This window comes from Poecile atricapillus, chromosome 16, assembly GCF_030490865.1.
Source record: "Poecile atricapillus isolate bPoeAtr1 chromosome 16, bPoeAtr1.hap1, whole genome shotgun sequence".
Classification (NCBI taxonomy): domain Eukaryota; kingdom Metazoa; phylum Chordata; class Aves; order Passeriformes; family Paridae; genus Poecile; species Poecile atricapillus.
In genome coordinates, this window is record NC_081264.1 from 11,540,904 (window position 1) to 11,567,471 (window position 26,568).

At 50.1% G+C, this 26,568-nt stretch overlaps 1 protein-coding gene across 1 annotated transcript; it reads right to left on the reverse strand.

The window, feature by feature from the left end:
- Positions 1-4,947: 4,947 nt before the first annotated feature.
- Positions 4,948-25,206, reverse strand: LRRC75B (leucine rich repeat containing 75B). The gene is made up of 4 exons (XM_058851739.1): positions 24,923-25,206; positions 20,262-20,390; positions 17,239-17,351; positions 4,948-6,615 (listed from the first exon to the last, which is right to left on the reverse strand). The coding sequence occupies exons 1-4, from the start codon at positions 25,178-25,180 to the stop codon at positions 6,093-6,095; spliced, it is 1,023 nt and encodes a 340-aa protein (XP_058707722.1). The 5' UTR covers positions 25,181-25,206; the 3' UTR covers positions 4,948-6,092.
- Between the last annotated feature and the right edge of the window lie 1,362 nt (positions 25,207-26,568).

Sequence of the window (26,568 nt, forward strand, 5' to 3'; positions counted from 1 at the left end):
CAGAGATTTATACCATGGGATGTGCTGAAGCTTCTGGCTGGAGGCTGTGAAGAGTGTCCATGTAGGAGATCTCCCTTATCTCCACGGCCTCATTTGAGCCTGGCTTTTACTGGCCCTGCAGCCCCTGGCTGAGCTCTGGGGGTGCATCCTGCTGTCCTGCTTGTGAGAGCCAAGCGTTCACCCAGCTCCAGAGCACCTGGCCCTGTGCTAGCAGGAGATCTGGGGGCTGCCAGTGACACTGTAAAACACCAGGATTCATACTGGAGCTGAGGGATGGGCCAGTCCAGGGCTGAGACCCAGACAAGGGGCCCTGGAGACCCTCTGGGCTGTTGTGTCTGAGTATCTGGTTATACATCAAACCTGTTCCTTTGGCCTCTGCTTCACTCTCTTTCCATTGCAGTTTCTGAAAAGCTGAAACCCCAAAGAGCTGTTGGTAAAATGAATGGATGGGTTGTGACTTGCTCAGTGTTTCAGTTCCAGCAGAGTTCAGACAAAGGTGCACACATCAAACTGTTGGCTCTGCAAACCAAAAGATTTCAGGGGATCAAGAACAAAGCTCTGCTCAGAAGTCTGACATGGAGACCCAAAGGCAGCTGCCTCTGCTAGTCTGGGAAAGGGCCTTTTCCCCATTTTTTGTGCCATGTTTTTGTTGTTGAGACACTGTGTGTTTCAGGGGAATTACACAGGCTGAATAAGGGCCATGGCATTTTTGATATCTTTTCAAATGCTTCCCACCATTGTGTCCAGTGTGGGGCAGATTGACACAAAAATGGACTGGGAGGAATAACCCTCCCAAAAGTTCAGGAACTGGCTGATCAGAAAGGCAGTCTCTCTTCCACCTTTGTGACACACCCTGCATGCAAGCAGAACGAACCCGATGCTGCTGTGGAAGGAAATGTCAGTGTCATTGAGGTTCACTTGCTTTTGAGGCCCGTTTGGATGCAGCAGGGGGAGTGCTGGGCTTTGGGAAAAGGAGTACATGGAAGAAAAGTTGACTTCCCTCTGATCTCTTCTCTACTGAAGTAGAGTTCCTGTGTGGTTATTATATTTTGTGGCTGTTCTGGTTTTGAATCAGCATTGCTGAACTGGGATATTGTCAGGTCTGAGAGGAACTGCACAGGTTCACAGTCAAGTACTTGGTGTCTCAAAGTGGATGGAGATGCAGTCGTGGCCTTCTGGAGCACCAGCCTCAGCTAGCAGGGTTCTAGCCTGTTTTGTTTTGTGAACTACCTCTTGGCAGCCTTAAAACAGCTACTGCATCTATTTTGAGAGCACCTGTTTAAGGGCAGTAAACTGCAAAACAGGTTCTCTTATCTATGGATAATGTCCCCAGCTGGGGTGGCTGGGCTTCCTGCCAGCTGCCCTTGGAGGCTTCTCACCTGCCAAGGACTGCATGATAAGAGTTTGTATTGAGGCACTTTACCTCTTCCAAGCCTTGAATCATGTCCTCTGGTAGGGAGCAGAGCAATCTCTAAAGGCAACGTTTAATCTTCTCTTGTTTGTTTTCTTAAGATGAAACAATTTATATTTTTGACATCTTTGTCAGCAGCTGTCCACTAAGGAGCTTGTCAGCCTGCCCCAAACAGTGCAGACTCCTTTATCTTCCTAGTGCTTGTGATGAGAAATGAATTATAAGTTGAAAAAAGAGTCTTGGCAGTGCAAAAGCAAAGGGCCTTGACAGGTTTTGAAGTGCGTGAAATAAAAAATAGATTAGACAAGCCTGTGCTTCCAGCTGCTTTTTGCATCCTTACCTCAACAAAATAATTACCACTTATTTAGACAGAGTCACTGAAGTGAGGGAGGCTTTGCCTGAATTCATATTGCTACCTGGAGCATGCCAAGACACTTACCTGGGTTTTGTGGTCAGAAGCTGAGGTAAAATACAGGATGGAGGTGCAGGGAAGGTGTTGTCTTCTTAGGCAGGAAGAGAACAGATGCTTTTCTGTTGGAGTAACTGTTCATTCTTTCAGGCACCAATGGCCTCATTAGCTGTGGTGTTGCTAATTATCTCCATGTGTGGCTGGGCTCTGCAGGCTGGTGCTGCTGGAGCTCTGTGCTGCTGCCTGAGCCCCGTGGAGCCCCAGCTGACAGTGCTCACCAGCATTTTCAAGGGAGATGCTTTACACCTGGTGACCTCCCAGCAGAATGCTGCTGAAAGGTGTGTTTAGATGTCTCACTGAGAGCTGTGGTGAGACTGGTGATCACCTGGTGGGAGCTCGGGGTGGGGAAGGAGCTGTGCCACCATCTGTGCAGCTGCAGCTTCCTGCCTGCTGCATGGCACAGGTCCCAGGCCAGGGTGACCATCTGCAGCCTGCACCGAGGGAGGCTGGCAAACTGAAAATGGTGGAGAGAGGCTGGTGTCTGAGTCTGGATACTGAGTGCTGCTCCAAGTACCTGCGATTACAGCCCTGCACCAGCAAGAACCTCCTGAAGAGAGTATTCAGTCCTGCTGTGTTACCTGACAGGAGGGGTTCACTGCAGGGCAGGTGTCACCTGAATCAGCATCATAACTAAGCTGGTCCCTCTGGCTATCTGTGAGGACACCTGAATTAGCAGCTCATCCCTTGAATACCCTTTGAGGGCCCTGAGCACTCTCATTGAGTGCAAGGAAAGGCTCATTTTGGTTGTGTCATCCTCTGTGGTTGGTGAACTCAGCTTTTATGAAAATTACAGATTTGGGGCCTCCAGGTCTGCTCCTTGAGCAAGCACCTTATCTGCAGGGGGCCCAGGAGCACTTATCAGCTTTGGAGATGGATGCACTGTGTCCCAGAGCCCCTCACCTATCCATGGCAGCAGGAGCTGGCAGGGATTAGCTGCCTGTGCTGGGATCATTTCTGCTAAACTACAGCCCATCAAAGTTCATCCAAGAAGCAGTGGCAGGCCTTGATAATTTACATTTTCACATATTTATTCACAACCAGTTCTCCGTGGGGACCTTTCTGTGGCAAAGCAACCAAGTGCATATGGAGGAATAAACATGCATGGCTCAGCTGAACCAGTGTTTTCTGCTTTACCTCCAGATCCTGGAGTTGCCAACTGGCAGGTGGCATCACCAGTGATTGGCACAGAATTCCTCTGCAAGGGGCTGAATGTCTCATCCCTGTCCTGCTGGGTAGCAGAGCTCAGACTGAAAGCACAGCTTTGAGCAGGGCTGGAAACAGGCTGGGACTGAGCCAGGGGCTCAGCAGGGAAGAGCTGTGTCAGAGGTGCCCTACACACTGAGGGTCTCACCTCATTTTGGGGGCGTGCTGCTGCTATGGAAAAGCTGTGAAGATGCCTCGATGCAGAACCCTTGGGGGGACAGTGCTTAGAGCCAAAGACCAAATGTTCAGCAGCGCTGCTCCCTTTGTAGATATGCACTGGCTCACCAGGCAGCTCCAAGCCTTCATTTAAATGCTTTGTGCCCGAGTTTTCTTCTTGGCACAGCAGAGGGCTGCTCTGCTTAGACTCTAAGAGTTTAAGCAGGTCTTGCTGGCATTTGAAATAACTTTTCATTTTTGCTGAAAGGTATTTTGGAAGGAAAATTAAAAATTAATACCATCTCTTCCACAGCAGGGAAGGAAATGAAGGGCTGAGCCTGGAGAGTGGTGGTAAATGGAGTTGCTGCCAGCTGGGGCTGGTCACTGGTGGGGCTCCCCAGGGCTCAGTATTGGGGCCAGTTCTGTTTAATGTTTTTATCCTTTATCTGGATGAGGGGATCGAGGGCATCCTCAGTTGAATTCACAGATGACACTGAGTTGGGTGGGAATGTTGATCTGCTGCAGGGTAGGAAGGCTCTGCAAAAGGGCTTGGACAGGCTGGATTTGATGGTCCAAGGACAATCGTGTGAGGTCCAACAAGGCCATGTGCCAGGTTCTGCACCTGGGTCACAGCAACCCCAAACAGGACTCCAGGCCTGGGGAAGAGCAGCTGGAAAGCTGCTGAGTGAAAAGGCCAGTGGCATCCTGGCTTGCATGTGGCATAGAGTGGCCAGCAGGACTGGGTTGTCAAGCATTGAACAGGATGCCCAGGGCAGTGGTTGAGTCACCATGGAATTATGTAAAAGAGCTGCAGCTGTGGCACTCAGGGACGTGTTTTAGTGGCAAGCTTGGCAGTGCTGAGTTAATGTTTGGACTCAATGACCTCAAAGGTCTTTTCCAACTGAAACAATTATGATTCTTTAAGATACTACACTGAGAAAGGAAAAATTAGTTGTGAGAAGAGAGCAGGTGGTGACCTTTGTGCAGGTTAACATGAAGGTTGTGAGATCCTGCACCTGTGACTGGAGTGCAGCTAGGACTGGGTCCAGCATTTGCAGTGTCAGATTGTAATGCTCAGTGCAGTGTGTAATCCCACCTTTCTTCCTGGAATTGATATTATTTGGGGCTTTTGGTGGTTGATCAGAGACACCAATATGTTCCAGTGTCCTCACACTCTTGGTCCAAAGGGAATATATCACTTGAAAAATATCACCAATTTACTTCTTGCAATGTCTTGTAAAATTAGTAAAGAACATGAAAGGTGTATCTATTCCATGTGAATTTGGGTTGTTTTCATATATAAGCATTGCTTGTATGTGTTGCTCTGAGACTCACAAAGACAATCAGCAGGAAGGCAAAGTTAACATTGTTAATTTAGAAGGGTGAGGATTTTTATGGTGGTTCTTTTAATATGTCTCATTTCTTTAACTTTTAACTCTTTCAACAACTCATCCACTCTGAATTCCTGTGGGGACAGATAATTGAGAGGACTTGACATATCAGCTAAATCTCATCAGTTTACTTCTACCAGCCCCTTGCAACATGAAGGATGGCAGCCTACCACAAATGAACACCCACTTTTCTCTCTCCTTAAAGGAATGAACCACACTGCCCAATGTGAATGGTACCTGATCCTGTCCCTCAGGCACTGCATGAGGGCTCTGGTATTCCAAGATCTGCAAACAACCCAGATACTCAGACACTGAAGTGCTTCACGCTCATGTCCAAGAAAACTCTTTATTATGTTTACATAGAGCATGAGCAATGTGGAAAACACTGGAAACTCTGCATCAGTGACTTGGGTTTTGGACAGCATTGGAAATGGCGATGCAGCTGCTCACGTGTCTGTATTACAAGGTGTACAAAGTGCCACGAGGAGCCAAAGCTTTGCACTTCCGATTGGGAAGGGCCCACCTCTGGCACATTCACTGCTTGCTCCTCTAGTGCCACAGTTAGGTGCTGAGCTGTCAGCTTTTCCTCAATTTCACTTGGAACTTGCAATTGTAGTACCTTGGAACTTGTAATTTTAGTACAAAAGCACACTTTTTGAAACCAATCCTACTAATCCACGAGAACGTTCCCCTTCCCTCTCCTCCCCCCTCCTCCCAATCCCATCCCAACTCATCCCATCCCCCATGCTCCCACCAACACATACCTCCTTCCCCTCCCTCTCACCCCGGTCACACAGCAAATATCCTGATGCTGCAGTTCCAAGCCATGTGTCCGCCCCAGCCTATGTGATCCAATGGTCTCTGACCAGGTCCCTTTGTTCAGACGTTCATACAAAACACACAATAGGAAAAAAACAAAACAAAAGGAGCCAGACACAAGAGGGAGACACACTGCCGGGCTCCAGCTCTGGCCTCTGAGCCCTTCCACTAAGCTCCACAGCACTAGGCTCTTGGGGTACCTCCTTTCACACTCAAGGCTGCAGGTCCCAAGGTTTCCAAGGTGCATAGGAAAAGGAAGAAAGGAAGTAAACTACAAGCCTGTTTCTGTTTTAGGTTCCCCCCAATCCCTTTCCCTCAACCCAATGGCTGCTGGAGGATATTCTTGACTCCGACAGGTCTTTTCCCGTCTTCCAGTGAGACCCTGCCTGGGGACCAGGTTCACTGTAAGTCACCGGTTCCTCTCTGGAACGTGGGCAATGGGTTTGGCAGCGAGGGGAGGGAGCGGAGCACGTTGTGGGGGGACGACAGGCTTTTGTCTCACAGCAGGTGGGGGGGAAGATGTCAGGGAAGGCGAGAGAAAAGAGCCAAGGGAAGCCGGTCAAGCTGGCCTTCTGCTTGATGTTCGTACTCAAAACTTCTCCTTGGGGTTGCTTCCGTGTGCCAGCGCCGGCCCGTTGTTCAGTCACCTCTCGCAGCCCTGCTGAGAAAAAGCACGTGGCGGGGTGCTTCCGGCTGCTTCATCCTCTGGCTGGCTGCCCTCGTGCCCGCCGGCGATCTCAGAGTCGCAGTCAAGCGCCTCATAGATGGTCGGCAGCGTGGTCTGCTGGCTGAGGCGCTTGCGCAGGCCCACGAGCAGCGGCTGCGGCATGGAGGAGACGTCCACGTTGTTGCCGAGGTCAACCCAGGCCAGGCAAGGGAACTTGTTCATGTCCTTCATGGTGTCAGTCAGCTCCTTCATGGTCGCCCGCGTCAGCCGGTTGCCATTGAGGGACAGGTGAGTGAGTTTGGGGAGCGCCCAGAGGAAGGGCAGCAGCAGGCGCACCATGTCATCGTTCAGCTCCGTGAAGCTCAGGTCCACCGAGGTGAGGTGGTCCCCGTTGTTCTGCAGGTAGTAGGCCATGCGGTGGACATCCCGCATGGTCAGGGGGATCCCTGACAAATCCATGGAGTCCTGGCTCACCTTCTTCTGCAGGCTGGTCTTCAGGCTGATGGTGGAGAGGGGGAGACAGAGAGATCATGAAGGGGAGCACTCCCATCCATCTCCCCCAAGTGAGAGAGCACTTGGGACAGGGAGAACTCATTAACAACATGGGCTAGAATGTTAAGGAAGGGGTTAATAGAGCTCACTGGGGAAACAATCATTTGAACCTCAGGGCAGACTGTCCTGTGGCTTTGCTGTGTATTCTCAGCACTTACACGTGAACTTTGCCAGAACTGGCTCAACACAGGTTGCTAAAGTGTCTCCCACTAGCAGATGTCAAAGGGTTTGTCTGTATGTGCCCATGCAGGCGGCTCATGCATAGAAAGCAAAAATAACCAAGGTAAGCAAACTTTCCAAGAGCACTGGTTTACACTGTGTGGGGGCTGTTTGTGAGCTGCCTCTCCAGGTGAATGATAAGGTCTGTGCTACAGAGGAGAGCCATGTTAAATGTCTGGGAAATGGCTGTTTCATCAGGAAAACACTAGATAGGCAAACTGCACTCCAGGAATGGATTTACTGTGTGTCCCTTTAAAATCTTTCACAAGCAGCACTTAGTCAGTGAGCAGCACCAGTGGCTGCCTGTTTGGGTCTCTGTGGTCAGCAGATCATCTGGGATCTGCTGCAGCTATGAGGAGGCGGGGAGGGCATAAGGGTGCTAAGAGATGGCTTCAGCCATTTCTTTTGCTGTCTGCCTGGCCAAGGGAGCGAGGAGGAGGTAGGAAGGCTGTGTTGTGAGGCTGCTGGGTGCGCAAAGGGAGTGGGGTGTGGAGCTTAATGATGGACTGTGTGTTTGTAAGAGTGCTGTGAGAAGTGGGAACTGTGGGGCTACAGGAGCTGCTGGGGGATACATTGCAAAATTGAGTAGAAATGTGTGTTAGTGTAACATAGGAGAACCTAGTCCAGGAGTGTAAATTGTGTTACTCTTGCTGCTCTTTCAGACACATCTTGCCTTAAGGACATGGGACCCATAGTAGGACCCCCCCAGTCATGTGCTCAAGGGGTCTTGTAAGTGCCTTATTGAGTTTGGGAGGATCAGGGTGGGTTAAGCATTAACCACCACTTTGAAGGTCCCCACTCTTCCTATCTGGCTCTCTGTAGTGTCCTGCACACCTGTGGCACAGCCAGTCCCTGAAAGCAATGGGTACATGGGGACATGCAATCTCCTCGGAGGAGGCTACAGCACCGCAGGAGCTCCCGTGGCAGGTGAGAATGTCCCTACAAGCCTCAGTATTGCCAGGCTCTGCTGGAGCTGTGCAGAGGTTGTGGCACTGCCTCTGTAGCTTTGCTTTACATATGCAGTTCATGGCACCCTAGAAATTTCAGCTCTTAATAATCCCCTATAAGCATGTGTTGACACAAGGGGATAAATGTGCACCGGTGCAGGCAGCAACCCTTTGTTGATTCAACACTGGCACAAACCTGCAGCCACACTTCCTTGTAGGAGCATGAGGCAGAAAGACCTCGTGGCCTGTCCTGTCAATTCTTAAGCCCACAAATTCCTGCTCTGGGTTTAGCAGTACTTTTTTCAGGCTACTCCTATGTGTCCTTGTATTTCCCGTGGGAGTTCACTGTGCAAGGCTGAAACTGTATCTGCAAGCATGCATTTGGACTAATGAGCTCTCATGGCAGAGAGCTAATAACAGCATGAATTAACTTCTATTCAGACCTAAAGCATTTTAAGTGAAATGTATTACCTACTAAATATTTACACGTCAAATGACCCACACTACACCTCAGTGGATCACAGTGGGGTCAAAGGGAGCAGTGCTTGTCTGTACTGTCAAACAGCAGGGACAGATGTACTGGGGAATTATAATTGGTCTGAGCACATGAGGGAGGTTGCCAGAGGGCCTTGAAGATGGTACTTGATATGCCTCCACTAGAGATTGGACTATGAAGAATTAATCCACCACATTGCTTGTAGCAGCAGTGCAGTTCTTTTACCTTCTGCAGCAGCAGTTGTGAACTGTGCATGCTGTGGTTTGGGTGGCACTGAGCAAGTCTCCCTTTTCCTGCTAATCCAAGGGATGCTTGAGATCACCCCAGGCTGTCTGGGAGCTGTATTCCTTCAACTCTCTTGAAAAACAATGTGTGTGGTTTGGTATAGTTTGTCAGCAATCACTGGCAGTGGTGTAGCACAGTCTACCACAAAAGAGGGTTCATCTTGTATGAAATTTATCAGAGATTAGCCTTGAAGCTGGAAACTTCTCAGGTTTCCCCTAGCACAAAAGGAGTTATCCTTTTAGCCATGCTAGGTATTTTATCTGGATGTTTGGAGTACTTGTTCTAGCAGAACAGAGCATCCAATGCACAGTGCAGGTGTGCATTCATATGGCTCAGGTGGAACAGGGAGAAATGAAATGGAGTGTGAGCCTGAGTGCACAGGGCAACTGTTCCCTGTATCCACAAAGGGCTGCTACAAGAGATACAGCAGCCTTTTCTGGCCTGTAGGGGTTTAGAATAAGGCTTTCTTGGGAGTGTGAGGAATACAGGAATAAACAAGCATAGAAAGAAGCCTGTAACTACTTCAGTGCCCAGTTTGTATGAATGCAGCCTGTGGCTCCTGGAAATTCTCTTCCCCAGTGCTGTCAGGCCATGGCAGATGACCCCACCTGGGTGTGTGGGGGACACAGAAAGGAGACATGAACACAGGGGCACCTCCCCCAGCCCTAAGCCTTGTCTCGGTCTGTGCAAAGCCTCCTCAGACCTTCCTTTGTATAAATCTCCAGAGCTGGAGCCTAGTTTGGAGTGGGGATGGGAACCAGGCTGGAGTGGGGACCACTGGAGGGCACGTCTGAGCCGGCACCGCTCCCGCTGCCTGCCCTCAGCATTCAGGTGCTGATTTTCCTGTCACGGCTGCAGCAGCAGCTTCCTTAACAGGGGGCAAGTTTGAAAGGCTCTGGGGGTCCCCTTGGAGTGACTTGGCTCTGGGTGCAGACAGTGATGACTGAAGGGAAATGTCTGAAAGACAGAAGCAATGTGCTCATCTGTGTCTGCCTGTTAAGCCTCCCCTCCTGTGACTGCCGTGTGGAGACTGCAGTAATAAGTCACAGATCGTGCTCTCACCAGAACAGGTACCTTCTGCTGCTCTCCCCAGCAACCAGCCAATACCCCAAGGAGGCTTTAATCAAGCAGACAAATTATCTTCCCATAATTGATTCTCCAGACTGGACTGCTCCTGGCTGAATGTGCTTAAACCCTCCTGTCCTGTGCCAGAGCCCGCCCTCCCTTCTTTGCTGGCTTGTTTTTCTTTCCTTTCCTGTATTTTTTGCTGCTTCCTTTTGCCCTCATTGCTGTACCTGCCAGGGTGACTCTGGGCCTCCTGTCTCAGAACTGGGGGCTCCCTCCTGTGTTTAAGCTGCTCTCTTGCCTATAAAAATGCCTCTTGTAGGGATGTGTCTGTAGGAGCCTCATCCTGGGGGACACAGCCCTGTGCTGCAGCCAGGCCCTCAGCTCTCTGGTAAGTGCTGAAGCATGAGATACAACACCCCACGCATGCTGTGAACCCTGGCAGCCTCCTCCTCGCCTCCTCGGTGTTTTGGGCAGCTCCAAGAGGCACAGCTAAACCCCATCTCCAGGGCAAGGCACAGAATAGCTGCCCACTCTCTCTATTGCTTTAGAGGTAAATGTGTCTGCAGTCACAAATGGGTCAAGGAGATGTGGGTAGATGCTTTACTCTGAATTATTTGACACTTGGTATTTTTTGGAGCTCTGTTAAGCTCTATTGCTTGGCAGGAAGAGGGGCATGATACACAGGGCACCAAGCTCTCAGTCACTTGTGCAGCAAGCAGCTGAGAAAATACTAGGTTTATTTCCAGGGAAATGGGTCATCTATTATCCCCTAATTTCTGCACTTGAAACAGGCTTTAAGATTGCTTCAGCTGCAAAAGGCTTTTTTTCCTTTGTATGAGATACAACAGCTACTTAGCAACGTGGCTCTTGATGCCCATGGGCCTTGTGGACAGAGGCTGCAGAGCACTGGGGGCTGGATTAACCTACTGCTTCTGCAACTGCTGCTCAGGGCACATTTGTAATTGTGAGGATTTGCATGTAACAAGGATCTGGACCCTGGATGCAGGGCAGCAGACTGTATTTGTATTATCTGAAACGAGCTTGGAGAGGAAACAACCCCCCACTCCCTCAGATGCTGGAGAAATGGCTGCAAGTGAGAAATTCCTGGAAAGTTTGAGCAAGAAACAAGGGCAATCAGCAGCCCTTCACCTACTGCCTGCCTGGGGATGCAGCATCCACTGAGGAATGGTGCTGGCCCAGAGTCCTGTTTGTAAGGGATCAGCACCCTGCTTGCAACCCTTGTCCAGCCCTGCTGAGGGATGAGAGCTCTTTGAGGTACATCTTGATTCTCATGTGAAAGGTTTTACTTTGCATTGTTCTCAACTCCCTTCTTGGGGTCTGGCCTTTCTCCCATGGACAAGGAATCTTCCTGCCACCCTCACTGCCACTTATCCCTTCCCTGGGTGCCAGCTCTACTCTTCAGCAGGCATTACCAGCAGTCCCTAGGCTGTACTTTGAGCCTGGCTATGGGAGATCCACCCTGGATCAATCCAGGCAGAGCAGGGGCCTGAGGGACCTGTGGGTGTCTGGAAAAAAAAAACCCCTCTCAGTGAAAAATGTGGGCTGGGAAAGAGGTGAAACCATCTTGTGCCTCCCCAGGTTTTTTTGGGAGATAAAAATCTTCCTCTTTCCACTAACACTCAGCCAGTGCTCCTGCCTCCTGGGAACTCAGCTAGCATAAGCAAATAGAGATCTGTGTTGAAATGGGACAATTAGGAGACCTGAAATGAATTGCTAGTTGTTTGTCTCCAGGACTGTCCCAAGGGAAGTAACCCTTAGGCCATCTTCCAGCTCCTTCTTTGTGTCCATGAAGCTGCAGGCTCAGCACATTTGGGTTTTTTCATTAGCACCAAATCCCACCAATTTCTTGCTCATCAGCAAAATTCTTTGGTGGCTGCAGGGAAGGGGTGTAGTGGCTCCTGAGTGCTGCCCTGTTGGGACTTGTAGCAGTCACAGTGGTGTCTGACCTCTTGTTAGCTTTGTGGGGTTTGGGGGAGCTCGTTCAGCCCAAGAATGTTGATGTTCCTGGAGTCCCAGTGCATTTGCTTGTCTCCATGCTGTGGAGAAAGGCTGGGAGGAGACAGTAAGAGTCAGATAGAATTTTACTAATGAGGGGTACTTCGTGCCTATTTCTCTGGAGAATTACCAGCTTTCTACCACTCAGTCTTTTATTTTTACATTAAATTTGTCTCCAAATACAAAACTTTGCTGATGGCAGAAATTCCCATTACTTCATATCCCCTCTGTCATTAACAGGCACTGCCAGTAGTGGCTAATTAGCCATGAGTCAGGTATCTCTCAGCTGCTCTTTCTTGCACAGAACATCAGGCATGTCTGGATGGCTTCCCTGCTTTGAGCAGTGACTTAGGGGATGGATTCTGAGCTTTTTAATTGCCTGCTTAGCATAATCTGCTTGCTTTGCTTCCCCAGTGGCACAGGGTGCTGCTGTGCAGGGCTGGCATTAACTGCCTCTAATGCAACATGAAAAAGGAAAGAGAAGCCTCAAAAGTACTGACCTAGACTAACCCAGCCCCAGCTGATCTGAGGCTGGGCTGGCACTGCTGTGAAGATGGAGGCAGTGCACAAATAGGTCACTTCCATGAGAAGTCCCTTAGTCACTTGTGCCCAAGTTCTCTTGACCAGCTGTGGAAAGGAGGCGAAGGTATCCTTTCTCCTGTCTCACTCCCTCTGCAGCTGGGGTGGGACATGGAAATCTGTAGTTGTTGATGCAGCTGAGTGCCTGTCTCCTCCTGCCTCTGCTGTCACTTTGTCCTTGAAGGTGTGTTCAAGAGGGCTGTGAACCCTTGGCCTTACTCCTGCTGCTACTTAATCTGTCCAAGGCCTCAGGTTGTTTCCCTTCATTATTTAGGCCTCTCCTAGCAAAGCAGGGAATGATGCTGCCTTCTTGCTGTAAATATCATGTCCTTGTCAGACCTTCACCTGGGTAAGAGTCACAAAGGCACAAGGTCTCTTCTGATTGCTTTTAACTACCACCTGCCAGCAATCTCTGTTATTTCATTTGCTGTCTCTCCATCAGTGTCCTGCTTCTCTTGCCTGCCAGTCTTGGCCTTTTTACTCCTGACTCTGTCAGGGCAGTGTCAAGCTGCTGGGTGACCCTTTCTGCCACCTCCAACAAGCCTTTCCAAATGTAAGGGCCTCTTGATGCTGCTGAGAGCCCTCCCCAGGGGCAGTGTTTGGGATGCTCTGCAGTGTAAGATGAGGGCACAATTCCTGCCTCTGTCCACAACTCATCCACCAGCTCATGTCTGTCCATCTGACATCTCTGTGAGCAGCAGCTTCTTGGAAACAGTGTGTGGGGCAGTTCCTGTACTCCCATATGATGTTTACCATGTGGCTTTAGTTAACTGGCTTGGCTTCCTCTCAGCAAAGCAGGAGTGATGGTGCCTGTTTACCCTGTTGCATAAGGGTGACATGAAGCTGTAGTTAATATTCTCCTCATGCCATGTGAAGGCTGGGATCTCATCTGCCAGAACTGTCAGCCTCAGTGCTGAGCGATGTTTTCAAGGAAAAAAAAAAGATCTGAAGCCCTCTGGAGCTATTTCCTTGAAGTCCTCTAGACACAAGTGCTTTCACTGCATTTTAAAAGTGCATCTAATGCTGCAATGTCTGGCCAAGGCACATCAATAACAGAAAGGGAGCAATAAGCCCAGAAGGGATCCTCTGCTCTCCATCCTCTGCTCTCCACCCCCTTTGGATTAGCCATGATGAAATTCACTCAGATGAGCAAAGTAAAGCTGTGATGAGATTTGTGAAAAGGACAGACCATATGCACGTAGTTTGGGAGTTAACTCCATACACACAACTGCCTTTTCTCTTCCAGAACCAGCCACTGTGTGAAAAATCTGGGGGGCTTTTTGTCACAATTATAAAGCTGTGTCTACTGCCTGCCTGCTTTGTGGATTCAGGTTTGATCCTTTGGATCAGGATCAAACCTTTGGATTGCTCAGGAAAGGAAGTAGTTACAGCTCTGGGGATGATGCAAGTGGAAGATACATTAAGGTTCCCTGCCATGGCCTTGCCAAGACAATTCAGTAGTAATCCAGAGCTTCCTGATCACAGTACCAGACTGTGATCCAGCTCTCCAGACAAAGGCTGTCTTCACCTGATACCCTTCTCCCTCTCTGCTCTGAACTGCAGCCCAGTGTGTCTGGCCCTCAAAAAATAATACACCCTCTGGGTCCCACCCTGTTCTGGCAGCAGATTTCTTGAATTCAGCACGGCAGGAGGCCCCAAGAATTCTGAAAACAAGAATTAATAACATCTAAAACTTCTGCATCTGTCAAAATGCCACAGAAGTGGCACTGACAGCCTAAAAGATCTATGTATAAAGGAGCATTTCTTAATTCATTAGTCTTTACACAGTAAACATCAATTTAATGAGGAAGTGAAGCTGGAGTTATACAACACTCTAGGATGTGTTCTGCTCGTTAAGTGGGAGTGATCTATACAACTGTAAAATGGTGCTAAAACTAAATTCCCTCTAGGATATAAAGGACTGAAAATTGTGCACTAGTTATGCTAGTCCCTGCTGCAGAAATCTTATCCTCCAGCTTTTGAGCTTTTCATTTTAAAACCCTCAGAGTAAATCTGCAAGAGCTCATCTTCCTGGTTTGGTTAGGCAGCCAACCCAAGTGGGGCAGAGCCAGTGGGGTGCAGGCTGTTGGCTGAGACAGGATTTTGCAGGAAAGGAGCCCCTTCCTTTCAGCGTGGCAAACTTGTCTGAGTATCACCTGGGCAGCTGAAATAGTCTCTTTGGGTGACTGCACAGCTGGGGATTGCAACCCTTCCTCCTACAAGGCATGTAGCCACTCCAAGGAACCCACAGGCAGGGATCCAAGAGGGCATGTTGTCTCCCAGCTTCACCTTCAGCAGTTTAGTCAAGCACAGAAACCAGACTGAGCCTGGGCTGGATGGCTCCTGCTCCCTCCAGCTGCTGTTGAATTGAGTTCATGGACCTGCACGGAGCTTCCTCCTTCCATATTTCTGTATGGGCTCTGCCTGTGTACTGAAACAGCAGTGCTTGAAGAAATGGATCTCATCCTGTTTGCTTTACCAGCTCATGGGTGGCTCAGGTTTGTACCTGCTGGATGTGGGTCCCTCTGACTGGGGATGTAACTACTGTTAGTTGGTTTGTGACCCACTGGTTTGGCAGTGGGGACAAACACCTGGTGTGTGATCCCACTCCTGTACTGCAGGTCTTCTCCATCTCCCATAACACATCTCCATAACAGCCCAAATGTGATTAAAACCTGGCAGATGCTCCAAGCTCTCTGTATGGCTGGGCTTGCTAATTATCTCCTGGACCTATCTAACATGCTGCCAGAAAGTAGAAATTGCATTTCAGAGAACAAGGGAGTCCAGCATCAGCTCTGTGAAAGCCAGGAGGCTGCAAAAATGAGAGGATAATTTGGTTTCTGAATGTGGTTTCCATGCAGAGATTCCTCCCTCCTGTCCTTAACCCCCATGAGATTTTAGAAATTCCTTCAAAGTCTTGCTGCTACACCCATGCTCTTTACAGGACCTCAGTAGCAGGAAGGGTGCAAGCCAAAGGCACAGGGTTTGAGACAGACACCATAGTAAAATACTCCCACTAGCAGACAGAGGGAAGTGGAGAATTTGGATCATGTAAAACAGCCTGCCTAAACAAACTTTAGGCCTTGGTATCTCCAAATGAAGCAGCTATTTCTTGCCTTCCTGCTCCTGGCAACACCCATTTTCTTGCAGCAGCCTCAGATGCCAACTCTGCAGGCGTCTTGTGCTGCAAACTGCAAAACATTTCATCTCCACACTTAAAAGAGGAATCTCTGCTGTTAAATATTTAATCAAAATTAATTTATGCTTTATGTAACACATCGTAACTGGGTGTGGTAGCCAGGCAGGGCAGCCCACTTTAGACCTATATTTCCCTCCATTGCACATTGCCTTGTTGCCCTCTCCCTGCTTGTGCTCACAGATGTTCTGTACCTGGCCAATACTTGGGGCCTGACCCCTCTGTGTGGGGTGCTCACTGGACCCAGAGCTCTTCCTCTGGCCACAAACATCCTCTCTGTTGTTACTAAGTGGTGGGTTTGCAGCAGTTTGCAGTCCTCTGCTGTCCCCAGGCTGTGCAATCCCACAGAACACTCCCAGTTTGACCTTCATCCTGAAATCCAGCAGGAGAAGAGCTTTGCTTACAAGCAGGAGTTTGGAGTCCTGAACTTCTTATCTTTAAATTTATCTTGGGAAGGGACAGGGATGAGGTCAGAACTGCCATCTATATCCTGCATCTGCAGGATTCTGCAGGATCCTATGGCAAAATGTCATTGAATGGGTCTGGAAAAGGACTCACTCAACTCTGAAACCTCAGCCTTGTTCTGTGCTGTGGTTGCTACCTGCAAAGCAGCACAAACACTCCTGCCCTGCAGGGAGCATTGGGAGTGCTCGGCTTCGGTGGCAAAGTGGGGCTACAGATGCAAGAGGCAGATGGCCTGGAAACCATGGTATTAGGGATTTTATTCCTTAAGATGCATTGGGAACCTGCCTCTGAGTCAGAATTAGAGGTATGATGGAAATGTCAATTCCCATGGGGGATTTTAAGTTGCTGGCACACACATCAAAGACTGAAAGCATCAGAAAAGCCCAAGGCCCTTCTCAGAGTGCTGCTGATTTTGCATTTCTTTTTATCCAATCCTGCATTTATTCCTGTGAAGCTAATGGGGATGACATGAGCTCTTTTCTTAGTCACTTCTCTGTCTTTTCTTCAGCAGTGGTGATCTGTGTAACAGGAACAGGGTTTGCTCCAAGAAAATGACAACAGGAGGAGTGGATTTAAAAGACATGGAGATTGCTCTTTATCTGGGCAGAAAAACCAGCAAGTGTCAAGGAGGGAACAAGTGTGGGTGTCTGAATACACTTCTAGTAGTGAAAAGCAGCTGCCATCCAGTAGCTGTCAGTGACCAGCAGCTCTGAGTTAGGTTCTCTGTGCATCTGCCATCCCAGGGCCCTCTCCAGGTGCTGGCAGAGGAGCAGGAGGAAAGCAGGATTGGTCACCTCTCTGCCAGCCACCCCAGAATGGTTCCTGCTGAATGGGGTGATCAGCTGGAGGTAGTGCCTGGTAATGGGACACTTCTCCCATTGTCAGGGAAACTCCAAACTAGGATAGGGTGTGATGCAGAGATGGGAACAGCTCCGTTTGGCACATGGGTGTTTGTGCAGGCTGGTAGCCCTGGCCATGCTCCCAAGGCCAAACACCCTGCAAGCCCTGCAGGAGGCTTGTCTGTGCTGTGCCCTCAGGGGATTGATTTCAGTGAGCTTTGGAGAGGGTGAGGAACTGTAACAGCACACACAAAGGAGCAAATGGCAAAACAGATCAAAGAGAGGAGTGTTGGGCTGGGTTTTGGAGGAGGCTGCACCACAGATGCTGTGCACTGTTTTCAGTCCTGCCACTCTCTGAAGGAGGGCAGTGGTGGCAGGCTGGGATGGTGCTTGGCTGCAGCACCATTTGCCCAGGCAGATCCCCCTGTGCCCATCCACACAGTCCCTGCCAGGCTCTTACCACACTTGGGACTTCCTGCGGGGCATCCCGTGCCGGTGCCATTTCGAGTGCGGGGTCAGGTGGTAAATCAGCTGCCTGCAGATCCTGTCTGAGGATTTCCAGGGGTCATATTCCTGAAAGCAAAGGGACAACTTAGACTGCCTGCACCATAGCAGAACATGAGAAAAGGAAGAGGGCAGAGGAAGATGGGAAAGGAATAAAGATGGCAGTAGAACAGGGTCATGTATGTAAGGGAGGCGATGAAAAGAAGAGAGAATGAAAGAGGAAAGGCGAGGCCTGAGATGCTTCTGCCACGTGCCAACTCCTCCTGGGGTGGAGGAGGAGGAGGAGTTCTGCACTGCCAGAAGAACCCCAGCCCAGCCAGCATGTTCCTGCCCAGAGCAGGGCTACAATTTCACAGCCTACCCAGGAGCAAGGGAAACTCAAGAAGGATTCATTTTCTAGGGCTGTGGCAGGGGTGACTGACAATGCTCTGTTGCAGGGACCCCTACGCTGCCAACTCCTTGTGTTACAGGACAGTGCTAAATTTCTATTAATTACCTTGTTGCCATGCTTCCCCAAAGTCTGTCTCGGGGTTATCTGATACCCTGATGTGGAAAGGTCAGTAACTGGCACCCTTGCCCCATGCCCAAGGTGCTTCTTGCTCCTCCTGCAGTAGCACACTGACTCCACGACCTCCTGTGCTCTAGCTGGGAGATGTCAGGACAGGGAACTTTGGCTACTTCCCCATAGTCCATCTGACTTCCATGCAGTCCACTCTGCTACTGAAGGTTTGAGTTTGGGAGCTTCCAATGCCAGCAGTTCCCTCCTGCCCCTGTACTAACTCATCAGGAAAAGAAGGCACCCACATGGTTGCTGCCTTCCTGGGTTATTTTTGCACATGTTCTTTAGTGCCATGACTTGGAACAGAACCTCTTCCTCTGGTGAAGCACAATGGCAAATGGCAGCTGCTGAAGGCTGGGACTTCTGCCTTCTCTGTTGTATTTTCCAGTTGCTGACAGACACCTGCATTCCCACCCCTCAGCCCTCCAGCCATGGTGCCACATGTGCATTTAGGGATTTGATAGGTGAACACGCAGTAAAGCCATCAGGGAATGCACTGATTTATTCCTTACTGCCAGTGGCTGAAGCACTGGGGGCCAACAGCTGCACTGTGACTTTGCTCAGCAGCTCCTGAATCAGCTGAACTCCCCAGGGATGCGCTGCCTGCGTGTGGCAGTTCTCCTGTGCCAAGGGGAGAGGGATCCCAGCCTTCTGCTCAGCTGAGCATCCCCTGATCCCCATCCCAGCTTCCCTAGGAACCCCATGGGGACTGGCCCATGCCTTTGGCTTAGGTGCCTTGTTCTAGACTCCTACTGTGCTGGCAGGGCTGCAGCTGGCACTCTGCTGTCACCTAGAGCAGCAAACCTCTCCAAGTGGGTGCACGTGCCCACCAGGCTCCAGTACAGCAGCTGGCACAAAGCTCTGCGAGCAATTGTTGGCTCTCAGCTGAGAGTTACCCTCCTGTTCTTTCCTGTGTCCTCACTGATTTAATTTCCACTGACAGACTGGGAATTGCACTCAGCCTGCTTTCCTGTAATGCAGTTACACCCACCAGATGCTCAGCCAGGGTCGGAGAGGGGACATGGGCTGGCATTGTTCTGGGAAGGGTGCTGGTGCTACTGAATTTCTACAACCACATAATTAAACTTCTGTTGGCTTTAAAGGGCAATTCAGGTGCTCAGCATCTTCCTTAGGAATGGGGAAAATAATTTCTTATGTAATGGGACTTGTGTCACTGCATCCACAAGGCATGAAACTAGAGTGGGGGTATAAGCAGGTGTATAAAAAAGGCAATGTGTTATCTGCCAAACACATGGGTACTGGATTAGAGTAAAATCCTCTCCTGCTGCCTGCCCTGAGGGGCACTGCACAGCACAGGCTTGGAGATGGTCTGGTAGAGCAGCTGGAGATGAGTTCAAGTGAAGTGTGGTTAAAGAGATACTACTGCTACAACCCACCCCTTCCTTCAGAGGCTTACATGAATTACACAGACATTACACTTGGAAAGATTTTTTTTTTTTTTTCAGGCTGCTCTGCAGCCCAATAATGATGATTAAACTTTGGCTAAATGTAGTTTGTCTATTGAGACATGACTGGTTAATTGTTATCAGTGAGCCTCAGGAGATGGCAGAACAAGGTTAGAAATGCCACTAATCTACACCAGGCATTCACTGTATTCCCTGGGGCACTGCTGCTTGCTCTGAGCTGTGTGTATTTAATATCTCTCTTTGAATAAAGAAATTCACTCTATTCCTCTCCTTATAAAGCAAGCATGACACTTGCCAAGCCTAACGAGCAAATGGATACATTGCAAATCCAAGTGTTTGTGGTGGAAAAAGGGTAACAGAAATAGATGCTGGTTGTTGCAGTGGGACTGGAACATCTGTGATGTTTGTCTGTTCTCAGCCCTGTCTTTCTGTCTCAGCTCTCCTCATCCTCTGAAGGAAAGTGCTGGAGCACGCAGGGATACCGTGCACATAACACATTTACCTCCTGAAACCCCAGTGGCAATATATTCCTACAGCACCATTCTTTACAGGGAACTCTGAGAGTTTATGGGGGGAAATAATGCTGGGTTGAGGTAGTTACCTATGGCAAAGGGCCCAGGAAGAGAGAGCTGGTTTTCCTGCAGAGATCTCTGCTTTCCTCTGCAGCCCCATGAGCCCCCATGAGCTCTAGTTACTTTGAACCCCTGTGATACCAGTGATGATGGCTCTCTGCTCTGTCACTAATTTACTATGGGCACAAAAAGGAATTTCCTAATATCTGTGCATGTAATCACCCCCTCCTTCAGCTACATTCATGTTCTGAGGTAGCTTTAACTGATTTCTACAGAAGTATGCCCCACAATCCATATGCAGCCACTCCCAGGGCACACACTGCCTGGCTCTGGAGGATTGATTGCAGCACCAGCTGCCCCAGCAGGGCTCTCTGCATAGTGCTGTGCCACAAAATATTCACTGAGCTCAGGGAGAATTCACCTTTTTGGGACATTGCAGATCTCTAGCAAGGCTCATCAGCAGGTCATGGGAGATTGGATCCACCAAGTTGAGGAAAGTTGCATTTTTGTAGAGCACTTCATTGAGAAATGTTCCTTCCAGTCCTAGGTCCTACAACAAAAACAGACAGTCAGGGACACAGGCTTCCTCAGAGCTGTATCCATGGGATGTTCTGAAATCAGAAAGTAAATCTGATGTGGTGCCAGACAGATGCCCAGTACAGGAAATTACCCAGCAGAGGTGAAGCAGCCGTGTCTGACCCAGCATTACTGTGCTGGGGGTGCAGGCAGCCAGAGAATGAGATTCAGTGTTAATCTGAGCTAGTCAGCCTAGGGCTGACCACCTTATTTCCACCTACCACAGGAAGGTGAGAATTCTATCATTTCCAGGCTGGCTGGAGCCTGCAGAGAATTAACTTCAGAGAAACACAGTTTTGTCAGCCTCTATGTGTGAATCTGCTGAAGAAGCCAAGCAGGAAGGCTGGCTCTAAAGCTGCTTCTCCAATCTCGGCTTTTCTGGAAGAATCAGACCTTTCTCAGGTATTTAGATGTTGCCATATGCCCTGGTGGTGGCTGGCTGAGCTGAAGTCCTGCCCATCTGTATGAGTTTTTAGCTGTGCTGTGAATTTCTCAGTAAGAACTAAGCACTGGCAATATGGGGTGTAATGGTAAATTTAGAGGTGGCTTTACACCACAGTCAGAGGAACTCCTCTTCCATCTTCCACAGTGTGAATTAGGGGAACCTCTGTGGTCCATGCAACTTATCTGTGTGGACCAGGGCATGGAGCACCTTTGGAGGAAACCTCAGCATCTTTGGGAACAAAAAGCCTCCCCAGGGCCAGATGGATGACACTGCAAAGAACTAAGCTGTGTCTTGCAAAGAGGAAAGCAAAGAGCTAATATACTGACACAGTTATTACAATCAGAAGGTACCACAGAGCTGTGAAAAACAAACTAAATTTAAAAAAAATGTGGGAAAGAGAGAGATCACATATCCACATGGAAGTGTCACAGGGGCAAAACAAAAATACCCTAGGAGTAGAAATGTAGAACAAAAAAACTCCCTAGTAAAGATAGTGCTGGGTTTGATTCAGTTGATAAAGAGGGCTCAGCTAAGGGAAGAAACAAGTCTTCTCCCCATTCTGTATGTGGCTGACAGGAGAAATGAATAAGCAAATGGGTGCCCCATATGTTCACACTGCTCTACTGAGTGTGTGTTTCAGGCACCACCCAGTGACTGAGAGCTAAAAAAAATAAATGGAGTGAGATGGGGAAAAAAAGCTGGATGTATGCACATACATCACCAACAGGGACAGAGCCATAGCTGGCAGAGGTTTGGGATCTTAACTCTAAGCATCAATCAAAGCCAGTGTTTCATCCTGTTCTGGATATGCTGGATTGAGCAGAAAGCACAATCCCAAAGACACCCTGGCTAGAGACACAGAAAGGGAGAATAAATTAAGTACTTTACAGCCCCATCACTCTGTGGACACAAATGACACCCGTAAGCAGGCAAGGAACCCAAGCAGTGGATCACTCCTGAAGGACAGACAGCCACAGCTGGATATGGGCCAGGAGCCTACCAAGGCATCATGCCAGTGTCTCCCTTAACCATAAGGCTTCAGGGAAATGGAGCCTCCTACACCAAGTGTAATGTGCACAGATGAAGCAAGCTGCCGTGAGGATGGCATGGCTGGGCATGCAGCAGTGGATGTCAGAGCAGTAATTAAACTCCCCCAGTTGGAGCTATTGCATTAAGATGAATCTGCATTCCCATTATAAATCCTGCCTGTGAGGGTTTTGTAAGTAATATAGCTGTAAATATTCACTTCACATTGATATTCCATAAATTCTTAGCCCAAAGGCATTTTCCAGCTCCTCTTACTTAGTTCCCTATCTCCTCCCTCCCTCCCTCTCTCATTTCTTGGAAAATTTTGTACCACCTAAAGGGTGGCTGCAGACAGCAGAATATTATAACTCTTGCCATTTCAGCTGGCTTACTGCTGTTGTCTTAAAAATGACACTTTGCCATTGTCTCAGCACAGGGGAAACAGATTATACCAGACTTTTTGCTGGTGTAAGTCTAATGTCTCCCTGGGCTTCAGCTGAGCAACACCCACCTAGATCAGCAGGAAAACTGATCTGGCTTGTGCTGGTGGCCATTTCTGGGATAGATGATGTGCAATGGAGCTGTCCAAGTGTTCATGTACAAAGCACACATGCACCTGTGGTTTGCAGCTGTTCTCCATGCAGTCTTCTAAAATGCTGGGATCTCACATCTCTCTTAGTGGATCTGCTTGTGCCTGGCTTGCTTGCTTTACATTATCACAGCCTCTGAACATCCTAGGAATAGTGTGCAGCCTTTTGAAGTCTGCAGACCACAGGTCAAAAACCACTGGCAGAAACACCAGCAGGGTGCACCTGCAGGGCTGGGCATGGGGAGTGTGTGCTGGGAGCAGCAGGAGCCACACATGGGATCCCGTGTCCTCAGGTCTGGCTGAGCTGTCTGCTCACCTGAGCAGGCTGCAATTCCAGTCCCACCATTTCTCTGCCTTCCCTGGGGTGTTTGCACCCTGGCCCCAGGCACAGTGATGAGGTGTGGTGTTAAATATCCTCCCTATCCACTAGAATGAACAAGGTATCTCTCTTTTTACAGGCTACAAACAGACCCTCACCTGGGACACATTAATCCGTGACTCCTGAGAGCACCATACTGCCAAGGTAAGGGGTGAACACAGTTGTGGAGTGAGGAAAATTTGCAAGTTAGAAAAAAGGCTGATGTGAAGGTGACATTTGACATCTGAGGAGGACTGGTGGTGATTACATGACTGGGTGGCAGCTGGGGGTGTGGTACATGTTAGTGGTATAAACCCTCTGTCTCTGAAACCTCGGAGCACTCAGTGAACCGGAGGCTTTGTGGTGTTGCTGCATGGGTTTCCATCTTGCTTGGCAGATGTTGTGGTTACAAGATGCGTGTCCCACTGTCCAGTTGTGAGCAGATGGACAGACAGTCACTGTTTTAACATGGGGAGGCAGAGATGGGGATCAGGAATAACATGGGGAACTGGAAAGGCAGCAGGGAAAATGTGAATGTTCAGGACATGGTAATTCTCAAGCACAGATGTGGGGAAGCCAAGTGTTTAACTGATCCTGAAAGGAGCTTAGAAATGACCCTCCATTCCATATGGGCCTGTGACTTAGCACTCAAACCCTGTCTGTTCACAGATGGACCTTCTGGAGACCTCCAGGGTCTGTGGAGGGTTTCAGTGCTTCAGTCTCCAGGAGAGGTGCTGAGCACTACAGAAAATGACATTCTGTAGTTCTGGCCTCTGGCATACCCTAGTAAAGTCTGTTCATGTTACATTGCCACATCCATGAAGTGAATGCTTGCCTGTCTTTCTTCACAAGCTTCTTGCAATAGTGCCTCTCCAAAACTGCCTTTGAAATCTTATTCAACCCTTGTCTGCCATTCTAGTGCACACACAGAGTTCTCTCCTCTATCTGTCTACATGCATGGCAAGAAGAATGTGGTGCTGGTAACAATTTTCAAGTGAATGCTAAAGTAATGGACAGGAAAAGCAGAGATGTAATTTTTGGTCCTGAGAATTCTTACTTGTGAGTGTGCAACTTCCTGATAGCCCAGGGCAGTGAGCACCACTGTCAGATGTGTTGTAAAACCCTGGAGATGCAGAGCAGGCAGGGCTGTTCATGCAGCTCCCTGCAGCTGGTGGTGTGGCTGAACAAGCATCCAAGCGAGCCAGTCCCTGCTCCACTGCACTCACACCCAAAGGTCACTTGCTATTAAGACAAGAAATAATGTATGTTCCCAAGATGAAATAGATTGTTATCCAATGAAGCAACATGATAAGTTACAAACTGATGGTGTTTTATGTCCCTGCCAGAGGTGGGCTTTGTCCCCTGTGCTACCAGCTACAGAGCTGCCTGCAGTTTGGGGCAGCTGAGTTTGGCTGGAAAGTGATGGTAGCAGTGAGGGATGGAGGAGATGGCTCTGTTCCAGCAGCAGGGCTCTGTCCTCAGCATCAGTTTGGCACCACACTGTCTGCACACTGGCTTCTCTGTTCCTGAATGGCGGCAGACAGAAACATGCTCCCACTGATACACTGACCCCTTTACCTCTCCTCCCAGCCTCGATTGTCCCAGAAGTCCCCTCTAAAACCATTTTGGGTTTCCCAGACATATCTCAGCCAGCCTGGCCGAGTGGCCATAACGGGATGTGACAGCAGTGGGGCGGCAGTGGCTTTTTTCTGGGGGGGCATCAATCCTGAGCAGAGCCGCGGGCTGGCACGGAGGGCTGTGGATGAGCACAGCCCGAGCTCAGAGCCCCTTCTCCTGTGCGGTCCCCCTGGCAGCTCCCTCCCAGCCCCCGGCAGCCGGGCCAGGCGCCCCTCGCCCAGGCTGGGGCTCGGGGAGGTGCCCGGCACGGTGGGCACCGAGCGGGGGAATGACCGGGACACGGAGCGCGGAAAGGCAGCACAAAGAGCCGGCCGAGGAGGGCTGCAAACCCCATCACCGGGGAGGGGGCTCCTACACCGCGGTTCCCTGAGCCGGAGCTGCAGCCCCCGGCCCCGCACGGCCCTTTGTCCCCGTCCTGCCCTGCCGCGTCCCCGCAGCCGCCGCAGGTACCTTCCTCAGCAGCCGGAGGATGTGCACGGCGTGCTCCCGCTTGTGCTCCCGGATGGTGGCCTGGATCTCCCGCAGCCACCCCACCCGCCGCACGTAGGGCGCGGGCGAGGCTTTCCGCAGCACCCCGGGCAGCTTCTGCGGGTGCAGGAGCAGGGAGGAGAGGTGGAAGTCGCCCCGGCCGCTCTCCAGCCTGCCGGGGCAGGGCTCCTCGGCGCTCTCCTCCTCCAGGCTGCTCTGCCGGCTCAGCCGGGAGCCCATGGCCGCGCTCCGGACCGCGCGGGCTCCGCGCTGTGGGCCGGGGGAGGTGCCGGGGAAGGCGGGGGGTCCGGGCAGCCCCGCCCGGCCGGCCCCGCCCCGGCTCCCCGAGCGCCCGACGTTCCCGCAGGAGCAACGCCCCGGGCTCCGCTCCTGCGGGGCTCCGTGCCCGGCAGCCGCTGCCCCGGCGGCCGGACAGCCCCGCTGCCTCTGCTCCCGAGGCGCCTCCTCCTCCCGGGTTTGTTCTGCCGGGAGATGCTCGGTGGGGAAGACAAAGAGAGACGCGGGTGCTGCCGAGACTGCTCCTTCCATCCAGGCATTTTGGGGAGCTATTTTATCCCTGGACAAACTCTTTGAACATCGCAAAAGGTTGTCTAGATTAATAGTAGTTCAGAACACACCATCTGCAGGGACTGCTTCTGTGGGCTGTGTTTTCTATCAGTCTGCTGTTGGACCCAGAGGAGGTGTTTTACTAATCTAGAAAGTGGCAGGAATTTTGCCCACCACCCGTCATCTGCAACTGATAGTACGATGCTGGCACTGTTCCTCACCTGCTGTGGGTAGAACTGTTTTCCTTGTATGCATTCTTCCCTCCTCCAGCAGTGCACAGCAAGTTTAGCACATGCTTTTCTTCAGACAAAATCACTGCCATCCAACAGGATGGTAAAAAAGAAAGACTGGATCCCATCTCAGGCCACCGAGATTTTGCAGGCAGCTCAATCCCAGCAGAACCAGTGGCTCAGCCTGACCTAGTTTTTGGAATTGGATCCATAAACTTACTTTTGTTCAGGATTATCACCACAATGAGCCCAGGTGCCCATGGCAGTCTGGGAGTCCTGCATGCAGAGCAGAGGTGTCTGGTAGCTGTAATGTGAGGACACACAGCTGTAGAAACAACCTGGGGTTCCCACTGGCTCGTGCAACCACGGACAAGCATCATCCAATGCATCTGTGGAAGGATGTTGTGGCTATTGGGCTCTCACTTCGGGGGAATGGGCATGGCTATGGCTCCAGAGCCTGCAAGGATCATTTTCCTTCTCAGCCTTCCTCTGAGCCATGAATGAGGATGGAGGTGTGGATGCTTTGCATCATGACAGCCTCTTTCAAATCCTCTGCTGGTGACCCCTGCCTGGCTTGAAGAGACAGAGACAAGAAGGGGCTGGACTCTAAAGCAGGCTGGCTAATGCATTAATTCTGTCACAGTGTTTGTGCAGCTCTCTAACCATGGTAGGCCAGATTCTGAAGGCCCTTCTCAGAATTTTACTCAGTGTTTGATCAGACAAAAGCCCTGATTGTCCATCTGCCTGTTAGTCCCCTCTCTGCTCTAAACACCTGCATGAAGGAAATTAGCATCAACAGATCTTGAGGAATGGCTGAGACTGACTCAAACT

Excerpts from the sequence above, each read along its gene's own strand:
- LRRC75B (XM_058851739.1), bottom strand. The coding sequence starts at position 25,180 with ATGGGCTCCCGGCTGAGCCGGCAGAGCAGCCTGGAGGAGGAGAGCGCC. Across the intron at positions 17,352-20,261 it reads ATCTGCAATGTCCCAAAAAG|GAATATGACCCCTGGAAATC; the intron begins GTGAATTCTCCC and ends CTTTGCTTTCAG. Across the intron at positions 6,616-17,238 it reads CGCAGGAAGTCCCAAGTGTG|CCTGAAGACCAGCCTGCAGA; the intron begins GTAAGAGCCTGG and ends CTCCACCATCAG.